Raw genomic sequence first — 13,682 nt, forward strand, 5'->3', positions numbered from 1 at the left:
CACAGGAAGGTGGCAGCATGCAGAGATGGGGAGGAGGAGTCGGTGTGAGGAGGGGAGCAACCGCAGTGCAGGAACTTTCCGTCTCTTACACCAGAAATAGCTGTGGGAGTCCCACCACAACTTGATAAAGATTTTTTTTTTTTTCTTTTGAAAGTGCAGTTGTTACCACTTCTAAAGAACTGTAAGTACATGCTACCATGCACACACTGCAAGGTAATTCCTAATGTGATTTACTGCAGTGAAATAGAGAGTTTGCAGAAAGGGATAGGCACTAAGTTGTGCAAAACAGCTAGCCAGTGCTGAGGGACAGAGGATGAGGAAGAGAGAGAAGGACAGGTCTAACTGCTGAGATATTTATAGGAGACGTGGATTTTTTTCTTAGCTCTGTCATAGATTTCATTGTTGGCCTAGGGCAAGCCAGTTAAGAATCTGTGCCCTAGTAAAGCAGTGGAGGAGGTTTGTTTCCCTTTTCTGTTCTGATTGTAAACTTCAGGCAAGGAGTGTTTCTCCTTTATGTAGTTCTACAACATCCTCCTAATCCTAACTAGAATCCATGAACACTACCAGGGTAAAATAGTAACAATAAATAGGAGGAAGAATCCAAAATGACCAGACAGAGAAGAGAGATGATCTGTGCAATTCAATACAAGAAACACCCTAACAAAATGAGGTTTGCCAATACCAAAAGGAAGACTGCTCTATATGTTCATAAAGCATAAGACAGTGATGGGGGAAGAATCAAGGCAGACTCTGAGCTCAAGCTCTCAAGGGTCACTATTTGGACATCTCAGGTATGGAGGAAAGACCACATTGATCATTTTGACAAAGTTCTAGAAAGGAAAATTATTATAGTGCTGAAGAGTTCACACGTGAAACTAAGGCAACTGGAGATGTCTAACTGAAGTGAGGTTCTTCTCCACAAGAGGTGAGCCTCAAGGCAATAAAACTTTCGGTGTAGTTCATGAGAAGGTGCTAGATTTGAGTGTTTTTTGCAGCTGCATTTAGTTGAAATTCCTCTGCTGTTCCACCCCCAGTCCACCACAGTTACCAGAAAGACGCATTTGCTGACTTCAGCCTGCTCTGGGTCATCGCACTTCACCCTGCACTGCTTCAACTCTTAGGAATCCCTTCAAGGGCTGCAGACAGTAGCAAAGGCCTCGTTTAAAAGATCCAGTATTGCTTTTTTCAAGGACTAACCTAAAACCGTAATTTTTGTGGAATTTGAACAGTTTAGCACCCAAAACTCTCTGCCCTCACAATGTCCTGTGTTTGAGCCCTCTGTAACATGCCCTGCTGCATGTGCAGAGGCTTGGGTCTCCCTGCTCCAGGACTGTGTTCCCTCGGCTTCCACTCATACAGAGCTGTAGATGACATGTAGCAGGTCGTGTTTTTACCATGGAAGCCACATATCTGGGTCCAAAATGTTCTTACATGTGAAAAAGCCCACTGCCAAATAACTGCTCATTTCAGAAGCTTGTGTAGCAAAATAAAAGCCAGTAAACTACCTTTACAAAGGATTGCTTTCCTTATGGACATGTTACAATGCAGACCAGTCATGTCAAATGTGGTTCAATTTGAAGGTCACTATAAGTTTTACAAGTTATTAAAGTAATTCACAAGTTATTCCAAGAAAAATAAATTATATCTTGTATAAAATAATCCATGGGAGCCTCTAGTAAAGAACAATCATTCCTTACTTTCAAGACAACTTTCAGAAGTGCAATATATGCACGCGGTGTTGTCAAGGCAGTTCCCCTTGTTCATCAGATCCACAAAGCTGGGTCTGCGGTGTTCAAAAAGATTAAATAAGTCTGGAGTTTTGCAGGAACTGGATGAGCACTTGATAGACAAACTTGTACTGGGCTATGGTCTGGATCATAAACATTCTTTGCTCCCGCAGGTGTCTCAGCATCACAGGAACGTCCACTTTCTGTAAAGGGAAAAAAAGGCGTAAGAACGTAGGTTCATTAAATCAAACAATCATTGTCTCAAATATGTTATCTGACGCAGGGAACTGTATTGTAGTTATAGAATATAATGAATTGTAACCAACTGTAGTGAAATACTACAATTTTTTTTCCATCAACTTTCATTTCAAGGAGTACTACAGTACTATAGACAGGCTACTGTGCATCCAGTGCTTTCCCCACTAAAGCTTAATGGCAATTTCTGTACTGATGCAAATGGGCAGATGAGCAAGACTTGTCTTCCAGTTGTGTACCACCGATTACCTCTCAGCGGATCATCAACTGAACACATAATAAAGGGCTTCTTCTCTTTGGAGCTTTTTCTGCTTCAACATACCTATTTTCAACACAGTAAAATAAACCCAATATATCGTATTATCTCAGGTTAAAGGCTAGATATATCAGGAAGGTCTAGTACAAAACTTAAACAGCCAAGATCACATAGCTCAGTTCAGACTCTACCACAGCTAAACAGCCTGTGTGGCCACTTGCATGCTGCGCTCTGATCCATGGTCAAACTTATTCACAGAGGGCGGATCTGAGAGATTTTTCAAATGGCAAGCAGGCATCAGGATCGTAAGAACAAAGGTTCCTTGGACAAAATTAAAAGTGCAGGCAAATATACTGTTCCTTCCAGTAAAAGGGAAGGGAACTCGCTGTCACCAAAAGATCCAGAAACTGTGACGCCTGACCAGTCACAGCCAAGTCATTTGTAAAGTCAAACGAGGACCCAGCATCCACTACACGTTTGATAGACTTCGGGCTAGCATTGGTCTGTTGCCATCTACTGAATGTCTACTAGCAGGTGTTCTCCAAGGCATCTTCCAGCTTAGTATGATCCAAAAAATTCACTCGTGTGCCCTGAAAATGCTCTGCAACAGGAACTAAAGCACAGTAAGTGGGGACAGATCAGGAGATCCACTGTGAAAATACATCCCTAACCCCATCGAGCACACTGGGGCACCCTACAATGGTCTGATTTAAAAAACGAATGAGTTGTGTGAAACAGAGGCCCATGAGGTAAAGTGTTAGAAACTACTGCGTATTTCATTAGGTGTTGCCATCCTATCTCCGGCATTTAGGGAGCAAAAGTCCTATGATGTTACTGCGTTTTATCTGTTACAACAGGTACACGAGGAGCTATTCAGAAGTCATTGAGCCATGAAGCTCAGCCTGCCAGGCTCAAATTTAAAGACCCAAGATAAGGGATACAGATTTTCTATGGCAGCAGTAAATGCAAGCACTAAGATGCAGGCTCCTTTAGAGGAAGCTCTTAAGAAGCTCAAGATACAAAACCAAAGAACAGTTACTCTATCAGGCAACACAAACTGCACTTTGTAATGCCAGTTTGCCGCTCCAGAAACACAAAAAAGAGCTTCGCAAGTCCTTTGGCTGCGATGGGAAATGTTACACGCACAATGCCTGGACAGATGGACAGAGAAACAAATGAAGATTGCTGCTAACCCTTGGAGGTGCAACTGAGCATGGAGTCCACTCCCATGCACACTCTAAGTTTTCTGGAAAGTTTAAAATAGAAGTCATGCTACATGTCTATTTCTGTCCACATATATATGTAACTCAGAATCTCCATTCCATGTAAACAAGCCCTAACTCATAGGCTATCACTTTCTGAAAGCAAGGCTAAATATTCTGCCACATACCCCAAGAAGCTGTTACAAAAGGACATCTCTAGAGAGTCGACAAGCATGAAGATTTGTGATGAGTAATGTCATATTATTTTCAAGTGGGTGCAAATGAAAATGTAAGCGCTTTCCAGTTAACTTGATAACTCGGAGAAGGCCTCTTCATGGACTCGGACGCTTATGAAAACCACACTCCTTGCTGGGCAGAGTCATGCGGAACCTGATCTCACCTGAGCAACTGCAACAAAAATGCAGGCCAGCTTTGACCTGCACTCCACGTTCCTCTCTCTGCAATTTGGTGCTCGACAGCTCCTTGATTTTTACAGGGCACACAGTGATCCATGCACCTCCTCAAAACTGATTAGGCTTTGACTTATCTCAGAAATTAAAGAAAAACCTATCCTGCCTATTTGACTATTTGTTGTCAGCTTGGCATTTTGCTCCAGGTAAGCAGAATCTTCAAACTCACCTTCATCACAAAAGACATGTCAAAAACAGACACGTATAATGCTTTGCTAAGGAGGCATTTGCAAAAACAACAAACAAAAATGCTGCTCATTTCTGACTCCCAAACTAAAAGATCTCCCCTATGAAAATGCACTGCAGCTGCAATCACGAGTTAATGTCCCAGTGCCGAGTCCAAAGTAGAAGTTGGTAGAGCAGGATCTCAATTACTTCCTTGTTCTACGTGTCTACAGCAGTAAGGATGTAATGATGTGACATATTATTTACTAAACAGCAAGTTACTGAAACTGTATCCCTGCAATGAGATACGCAGCTTTAGACTCAACCAGCAATTGCCCAGAAGCCACAGTGACTGAAGCTGTATAGAATTTGATTAAACACGGCTTTTTACCTAAACCTGAAACCTCAGACTCAAGAGTTCTGGTTTTAGTTCCAGCACTGCTGCAGACGTTCCAAGATGGTCTGTATCAGGATTTTCAACCTCTCTCCCCTTTTTTCCTTCACCGCTAAAATGTTAATACATATACTTTACTTGGACACTGTTGAGGAAATCAAGCAATTCATAAGACTAAAGCATTTTAAGCAATAAGTCATTTTATTTCACACACACAAAAAAATTAATCCTACTTCAAAATAAACCAGTAAAACTGCTGCGTGAAAAGGAACCCACTCTGTGCAGAATGCAGTATCTGTCACAGACTGAAAACATGCTGTTCTGATTGTTAATCTTTTTTTTTAATTACGTTTTAAGGAACCAAAAATATCAACTTAGTACAATCTAGAGCAACAAAGCCCTTAAGGAAAACCATCTTTAATATTAATGATGATTTTCACCATTAATCAAGACAAAAGAATGCTTTAATTACGGGACATCAGAGAACTACCATCAGCTCCTAGTGAAGTTGATGAGAATTCTTCTGAACACCAAGGCTCACCCCCGTGCTCAGATGTTGAGGTACTGCCTTTATCATCACTTGCTACTCAGCTACTCTTCGCCAGAGAGGTGACTTCGGTAAACTGCAGACGAACCGCGGTGGCCAGACCATGTGGCACAACTGTTCGTGTTTGTTCCTGGCACACCATTAGCGTGCAGGGGTTACTATAAAGCAGACACAGCTACACTGATGCTCACAAGCGAGTCAGCTATGGCTCTTGTAACTGCCCGGGTTTCCTCTGGCACGCAGAGATTTCATGGCTGCTGTGTGAACAACTGAAGCAGTCGCTTCCAGATGCCAATGCATAAGGGAGGAAGTTGAGCAGGCTCAAGAGTCAGAGCTGGTGCCCCACAGAGGAGCAGTTACTGAACAGCACAGGAAGGCTGCAGGAGTCCCAAAGCACATACCTGTGGGTCCTTGCTGTCTGGGCCAGCTCTTTCTTCCCCCTCCTCCCCCACCCCCAAATAAAAAGGAAACGAAAAAAGTGTAAATTGTGACACAGATCTACAGGACAGCTTCACCTCTAGTGAGGGCCAACCAGAGCTGGAGGAGGTTCATCTCAGCTGAACTGAGCCCAGGATCTCTAGGTGATCTTGTAAGTACAGAATGACAAGGTGCTGGAAGGGGGTAACAAGGTAGAGAACAAAAATTTACCTCTTGCATCAGCTTTTTAAAAAATGGTGATGAAGAGCCAAGTGCACTTGGTACTTGCCTGCTTAAAGGACTCACGTTTTTGAAAGAGCCAGAAAGCTGCACTCTGCACAGTGCCTTGCACAGAATGGCTCCAATCTCTAACTCCTCCGTGGTAACACAGAAAGTAGGTGAGCGTTTCAGCTGCGTACATCCAGTCTTCCCTGAATATCAAGCAACTCATCCAGTGGATGATTAATGGGAGGGGCAGATGATATATGTCTATATTTGTCACTCTTGCTGCATTCTTATCTCTGCTAGAGGTTTTGGTCTTTGAGCAGTTTCTTTGGCAACAGAAATCCCCAGTTTCAACAGCTGTCGTGTTGAAATTGTGCGGCACATTGTTATTCAAGATGTGATGTTCTTCCTGGACAGCTCCCCAGTGACACAGGACACGGATGAAAAGCAAGTTGCTACACATGGTTACTCTGCTGGTGTATTACCAGTCTTGTAATATTGGCTGCAATTCCTAAAGCCCTGTTCCCCAACATACACACACCTTTTTCTGAAGACACAGTTAAGTTTCGTTCCAGATGAGATTAGAGACAATACAATAGGGAGGAGGGAGTCCAAGGAGTGAATTTAGAGAGCAGAAAACTTCAGTTAAAAGAGCAAGGAAGCTGACATTATTCTCTAGCCTCTCTCAGGTAGTTCTTGTAAACACACTGTCTCTAGACTGTAAATACAGGTATGGATTAGACTAAATTCTTTAGAGAGAAAAAAGCCCTAATTTTGAATGTATTAAAAGAGTACTAATAAAACAAACGCATAATATCAACTCGACGGAAAACTACAACAAGTAACCTGTCATGGGAAATCTCTGCCTGTTGCACGTAAGGCCCTTGTCTCACAAGGTAATAGGAAGAAAGCACTTCGATGCCTTTTAATTTTAACCTCAGAAATATAGCTAGTTAGTCAAGGCATGAGCTCAGGGTTTGTCTTGAGAAAGAAGCTGACTTACTTCGTTATGCTCCAAGCACCCAATCATCAGTTCTGTAAGGATAACCACTCCGGTCCTTCCTACCCCTGCGCTGCAGTGAACCACGATGGGAGGGTTGCAGTTGTTGCTGCTGTCCAGCACGCTGTTCGTATGGCGACGCACTGACTGTATCTCCTCCAAGTAAGCTGCAAGATAAAATGCAGGCAAGGTTAAAAACATGTATATGTCTAAATGTAAAAACTGAGGAAAAAAAGAATATGGAAAAGTCATTCTTGGTCAACGTGGCAGTAAGTTAAATTTTTTACAACATACTAATTATTTTTGGCCAGGGTGCACTGAACTGCACTAAATCCAGCAAGTACCAGCTGGGTGTCAATTATTGCTTGGGAGTCTGCTCTTTTAAATTAAATAGTTCTTTTAAAAAATTAAATTCTGTTTTCCCCTCTGCAAATCTCCAGGTCCCCTAAGCAGATGATTCTAGACAATACTTACAGCAATTCCTGCTATTAACAGGCTGGGATCAAAACAACAGCTAAGTCCCATTGAAACTACCGCCTGTCAAAGCCAATATCAGATGGGAAGCAAGCATCCATCTGCCCTGTTTCACCCTTCCTCCCTTCTCCCCTCTAGAGCGAGACAGACTCTCACCCACCTCTCTGCTCAGGGTTTGTTTCTCAACAGCTACGAGCCCTTCTGGGAGGTCACTGTTTTTGTTTTCCCTGAAGCCATTTCTAGGAAGTGCATGACTCGGGAACCATGGTCTTGTGTGGCTGTCCTAGTGTTGTTCAATGCATTCCACTGTCCAACCACGCAGTGAACCTTACATACTGGAAGCTCACCTGATTGAACACACCATAAACTACAACCCCAACTCTGACCTCTAAACATCACTCCAGCATAGTCTAGATGCACGGCAAAGACGTTGGACCTCACCCACAAGGGTATCTCCAGATGCCTAACTCTTAGACACTTTTCTTCCCACCAGTCAGAGTGGGAGGGGAGATCTGAGTTGAACTCTCCCGTCCTGACTCTTGGTGTCATGGCACTGCAGCCTGAGCAGTCCTTTCGACACAGACAGGCTGTGGCTGGAGCCCTACCGGCATCAGAAAAGCTGCATTTTAATGCACGCAGGGAAATGGGACTGTATGTGGTGGCAAACAATGGGACAGAGGAAACGGGGACAATCTGGTTCCAGCTGCTGCCGTGTCCAGCCACAGCTACAGGGGTTGGTAGGAGAAACGAAGTATGAAGCAAAAATACGGATTGGGCAATAGCTTCGCCTTGAAGGCAGATCCCATGGCACTCCTTTGCCAAAGCTGAAATGTCATTTTCATTTTCTGCCCTAGTGACAGAACTGGGAAAAGAAGGACATGTTATTTACAACAAGCTTATACCATGCAGAGGAGAGTGAATCACTAAAGGACTGTAGCTATGTCAAGACTGAAGTGGAACTAACGGACCTTGCCGGTGAGAGGACTTAGCTGCAACAGAGCTATGCTGCTGCAGCTGCAAAGCTTTCAGGAACTAAGAGGGCAGCATCTCCAGCACATCAGTATACCTTGTACAGACTCCTTGAGTGGTAACTTAAAGATCTCTGCATCATGCTCTGCTGTAGTGCCAGAGATGTGGCTTTAATTAAATAATGGTTGAATTCCTATTACTTAATATGGTAGCGTTTATTACTTGGTAAGAAGTAGGAAGAGTTATTAACTCATTACAGATAAATATAATGACTGTATTTTCAGAAATGCATGAACCAGGACCATATTTAATTGGGAAGGCCCTTAGCATCGCCTGGCTACATGTAGTTAGAAGAGTGGCAATGAGTTCAGGCTTACTGCATATGTGATGGAGCCCTCTGCTCTTGTGCAAGAAGTCCAATGCCTCTGGACTACTAAATGCTGGCTGTCAGCAATGAGGGCCTCCTGTGAAACTGGAGGAGTTGTGCCGTATTTCACTAACCAGACCTCACTTGCCCAGACCTCTCTAATCACATTTGTGTGCAGTCTAGTATCTCCTACACTCATTAGGTAGCTGGGAAGTGGCAATAACTTATACTGACAGATCAGCCAGCAGAGGTATCCTATTATTTAAAATTTCCTGAGTCTTTAGCATTGCCACTGATTTTTCCTCCTGTTACATCAGGTCTTTCAGGGCCAAAATCCTCAATCACCTTAGCTCCTACCTCTTGAATCGAACTTTCTTCTCCAAATTGCAGCAAAGTACAACCTAGTTGAGGCCTTTGTATGCCACAGCAATAACCGTTTCATGTCAATCCCAGCTGTAACTAGGTGCAGTGAACTGAATCCACTGTGAGCAACCTTTTCCTTGATATATTTTATCATGCAAGTTAAAGAAATCTTACATAAAAAGCCTTGGACTTCTTCTGGACACCCGTGGTCTGGCCAGTCAGTATACTGCAAATGCCACACTGTCCTCTCTTGTCCAGAGAGAAGATGCTTGACCTTCAGACCAGTAGTTGCATAGCAGCCGGAGTCTGTGCGGAACTTAGTCGTCACCTTGAACTTCCCATAAGTGGCTGAGCTGTGCTTAGAGCCCAGTTTAGGCCAATACCGATGACTCTTACTTCTTCCTCCCTCCTTAATAACAACAACCAAAGAGTAAGCCATTAGTTCCTGCAATTATAATTCTGTACAAACAGAGAGCACAAAACTCTGCAGGTAAGCCAAGTATTCTTTCTTCAAATTACTGGAAGAGAAAGGTGCATCCCACAAAGTAAAGAAAATATCCGTTACAACTTAAAACTCTCATCTGTATAGTATTTCTAAGTGTAACAATGCTTGAAGAACAAACTCTTGTCTCGTGCTGAAAGCCAGCTACTGCCTACAACACCTCAGTAAATATTCTCCTCCTGGGGAAGCCTCTCCTTTAAATGGAAGGAGGTTCTCTTCAACTTCAAGAGCAACTTCTAAGTATCTGTTGTTGATCAGCCTTGGGAACTGGACAGTGACTTGAAGTGCTATGGCACTCCCTGTGTTTGCTAAAAGCAACCAGGCATAAAGCTGAATGCAGTGTTAGTCAGCGATGTGTGCCAGTTTTTATAACATAGCACATAGTTCTTGGATTACAACAGAAATAACTGTTTTGTCTGGCATAAGAATAAAAAGATTATTTTTTTTCTTTTTTACATGGTCACTTCTACGGAAACAACAGCTTCTGGTCTCTTTTCAGCTGATAAGAGTGACAGTATGCAGAACTGGCCTTGGACGGGGTGGAAGTCTCTGTCATTTTTACCAGGAGCAGTTCAGCGCTCTCACATTCCAATGGAAACATCTTTGTTTGGTTTGGCCAAACTGAAGTGAAGCAGGGGGAAGGGGAGGTTCTGCTTGTTTCACTTTAGTACTTGCCAAACTGAGTATCAGAAAGTTACACAGCACAGTATCACAGCAGTACAGGCACACGTTCAAACAGAGCAAGAGGAAAAAGGGTTGTTGATAGAAAAAACAGGTTACTGGAGTGGGAAGTGATGATAACAGGAGATTTGCTCACATCAGAAAGAACTGTATTCCGTGATTTTACGTACCTCTTCAGCTGTGACCATGGCTATAACATTCACCCCCTGTTCCCACACCATTTGCCAGAAGTCGTGGCACGTGTGTGGCAGAGGCCCTTGGGTAGCAATGTAGTGCCACTCCTCTCCACCTACAGTAACCTGGGAGTAAGGAAAAAAAAAAATAAAAAAACCACAGTCAGTGCCCAAATTCTCAGCAGTGTCTGTGCCAGAACTGCCCTTCAAACAAAAGAGACCATAATGAAACCTTTCCTCCTTTGTTCTTCTGCTTTTGTTCAAAATTTTGAACAGGAATCATCCTTTTGATAAGAGCAAATCTGACAAAACACAATCTTTGGTGCTTCCAAGTCCTTTCTTGATGCCCATAAACATAAAGCTTTGACCAAAATGTCATCCATTTTTCTTGCCATTGCATCTGGATCATACAGATGAAAAAAAAAAAGATATTTTTTTGAGGCCCCATTTCTGATACAGCTTAAATACAAATAAGCAGCTGACTGACTTCCCTGGGCTTGGTGACAGACCCATGATGAAAGAAAAACCGAGCACCAGAGGAAGTGTCTCTATGCATTAAAAAGGCATTGCATTGCTGCAAACTAACACACAGTAGTGTAGAAAGGCTGAATGCAAATGACATTTTGCACGACAAAAGCTAAAGGCCTCTGCCGTTTAGGACCTCCCTCAATTATTTTCCACTCAGGCAAAAAATAGTTTCTTAGAGAGACTCTTGGTACACTGATCACTGTTAAAGATGTGGCCAAGCTGTCCCCAGAGGATGCAGTTATGCCCACACGCTGTACATAACACAGAGCTCGGACAGGCCCGTTGCCAGCTAGTGATGAGATCAAGACAGGCTTCATTTCAAGTTACTCTTCCTCACTCATCTTGGGTTTTTCAGTTCAGAAGCTGCAAACTACTAGGAAGTAAATCCAGCACATTAACTGGCTTTCAAATGCCATGTGAAATGTAATATTATATAAAGCTGTAGTCATGTAAATCTATTTCCCAATACATAACTGGATTACCAACCACATCTTATAGAAATATTTGTGTATTTGCATGACAATGCATAATGAAATTATTTTTAAAGCACTAACACAGATTTACACACTATAAATTATGTAGTACCCAGCATTACCTTGGAGTTAACCAAGGTAAGTGTAAAACACTGCTTCGTTTACCTGAGGCAGATCTTGCAGACTTAGGCAGTTAAAAAAAAAAAAAATCACTTGTGTATAAAAAATTATTTTATGACAGATTATTTGCTATACATCAGGAAAGTTTTATGAAAAACCCTGTTTTTCCCAACATTTCAGGTAAAAAGCCAAACCACTTCTAGAGCTACTAGATATCATTTGAAAATATGCTTACTAGCAAAAATGAAAACCAGATGAACTAATTACTTTGGAAAGTTAATTTTTTTTTTCCTTCTCAGGCTAAGACCTCCCAATTCTATGTATTAGCCCAGAGCCACTTCTCACAACAAAGTTATAAATCTCGGAGAAGAAGATTTACAGCAGAAATACTGACACGTCCATAAATATCAAGGTGCTGGCGGATAACCCTACAAGGAGCAATCAATAACTCTGACAGGTTTAACCATATACTACATTTGAGGTACAGGTCTTTGAATACATTTTCAGAAACGTTTTCAGAAACAGAATCAATTTATTTGTTATTCAAACAGCTGTTCATTAAGTTGAGATGCTCGGGTTTTTATACCTGTAGCTAGCATAGTGTTTGTACGATAACAAATTTTTCACTGCCTTGAAAACTGTTTTCAACCCTGTACATCAGCTTATTTTCTTATTTCATATTATGCAGCATTCTCCTCTTTGAAATGATGGTTAAAATCTGCAAGGCCAATGCAGGTAGACTCCTCAAGTTCTTGTACTAGGTGGGAATGAATATAAACAGCACAGCATTAACTGGCATTTTACACTTGGACTGGTCTTGTGCTTGCATGCTCACCAGCAGTCGTGAGTGCTGGTGTAGTTTTACTAAGCTTTTAAAGTTAATACTGACCTCACCCAAACAGTCAGGTGAAGGGGTCTCAAGAACTTTTTTTGCTTAATCCATAAACTTAATTACGATTTTTGTCTCTGATATAGATGACGATCTTCGTATCTTAAGAGCGAAGGTCAATGGTAAATAAGCGGAGAAATACTGCAAGACTGTGGGGCTCGCAGACTGAGCAGTGGGAGCTGGAATCCTCCAGGCATGGATCTTATCAGGATGATATAGGAGTTTTCTTTGTCTACTGGCTTCTGGTCCAAGTATCCAGCCTCCTGGCACGTGATATGAAAGGACCATAAATAGTCTGAAGGGAATGGATGCCTGGAATGTTTAACGGCATTTGATTGCCCTAACTGCAGGATATTAAAAATTGAATATTGGGCTGCAAACACATACACACACACTGTGCTACTGAGGTAAATTCCACAGATGCGATTTCACCTTCTAAGCAAAAGCACATCTGCTTGGCTTCTGTATGCGCTGCTATGAGTGCGAGAGGAAGACACTGGCAAGGACCACTATCATCCGCTAAAACATTTGTGCGTGTTCCTGGGTGCTCTATGAATGTGAGATGCGTGCGTGTCCAACAGGGACACACAAGGTAAAACGTGGACTCAAAACTAGCCAGGGAAAATTCTTTGCTGCTTTGTGTGCGTAATTTATGTTAGGAATCTCTTTTTTTGTTTGTTTTTTTGGCCTCCTACAAAGTTGATGAAAAATTTTGGGCTCAGGAATCCATCATCATAGAAATGTCTGATTATGCAAAAACTCAGTATCTGCTACCTACCAGGCTATGCAGAAAAGTGAGAAACTGCCAGGATCCTGGTTCAGAAATTGCTTTGAATCAACAGGATTTAACACTGTAAATCACAGCCAAGGAGACCAGCAAGTCTCTTTAAACTTTAAAAAGGCTTTTACTCCAGGAAAATAATAAATAAAACATCCCGCTAAATTAATATTTGTGAATTATTTCTTTTTAATCTGGATTTTGACAATGAGAAAAAGCAGACAGCCCTCTGACAACAAGAGATTCTGTCATCTGAAGGAGAGGAGTGATCTTACTTCTCTCAAGGTAGAGTAAAAGCCTGCAAAGGCCTTTGCAAATAGTACTGGAAGCTTAAAGAAAAGCAAGCATCTGCAGCCAGTGCAGGATAGTTCATTGTTAAAACTGGCCACGTTTGTAACAGTCAGATCATATCTTAAATTACTCCTACACCGAATTAACAAGAAATCTGAAGTTTCTTGATAAAAACTTATTTTGAAACATTGAAGTTCAATGCAGTACCCAATCAGAGACACAGGGATCTCATTATTAAGGCATTCTCTTTATCAACACATCCTTGAAAAAAAAAAAAAAAAATCTTTTAAAATCACTCAACTCTCATCATAAAAGGAAGAAATATGTTGTTTACATATATAGTTGCAGCATCTATGTGAACATGCATTACTCATAACTATTTTTTCACCCTTTTTTTTGGACATGGAACTGCATAC

At 41.9% G+C, this 13,682-nt stretch overlaps 1 protein-coding gene across 1 annotated transcript in view; it reads right to left on the reverse strand.

The window, feature by feature from the left end:
* Positions 1 to 1,461: 1,461 nt before the first annotated feature.
* The window catches only part of PTPN14 (protein tyrosine phosphatase, non-receptor type 14), a 71,158-nt gene continuing 58,937 nt past the window's right edge, over positions 1,462 to 13,682 (reverse strand). Inside the window, exons 15-18 of the mRNA XM_010287303.1 lie at positions 10,185 to 10,313; positions 9,006 to 9,240; positions 6,662 to 6,825; positions 1,462 to 1,930 (exon numbers count right to left, since the gene is read on the reverse strand). Coding sequence (XP_010285605.1) covers positions 1,802 to 1,930; positions 6,662 to 6,825; positions 9,006 to 9,240; positions 10,185 to 10,313 — 657 coding nt within the window. The 3' untranslated portion in view covers positions 1,462 to 1,801. The remainder of the gene's footprint in view (positions 1,931 to 6,661; positions 6,826 to 9,005; positions 9,241 to 10,184; positions 10,314 to 13,682) is intronic.

Source organism: Phaethon lepturus, unplaced genomic scaffold (assembly GCF_000687285.1).
Source record: "Phaethon lepturus isolate BGI_N335 unplaced genomic scaffold, ASM68728v1 scaffold13895, whole genome shotgun sequence".
NCBI lineage: Eukaryota > Metazoa > Chordata > Aves > Phaethontiformes > Phaethontidae > Phaethon > Phaethon lepturus.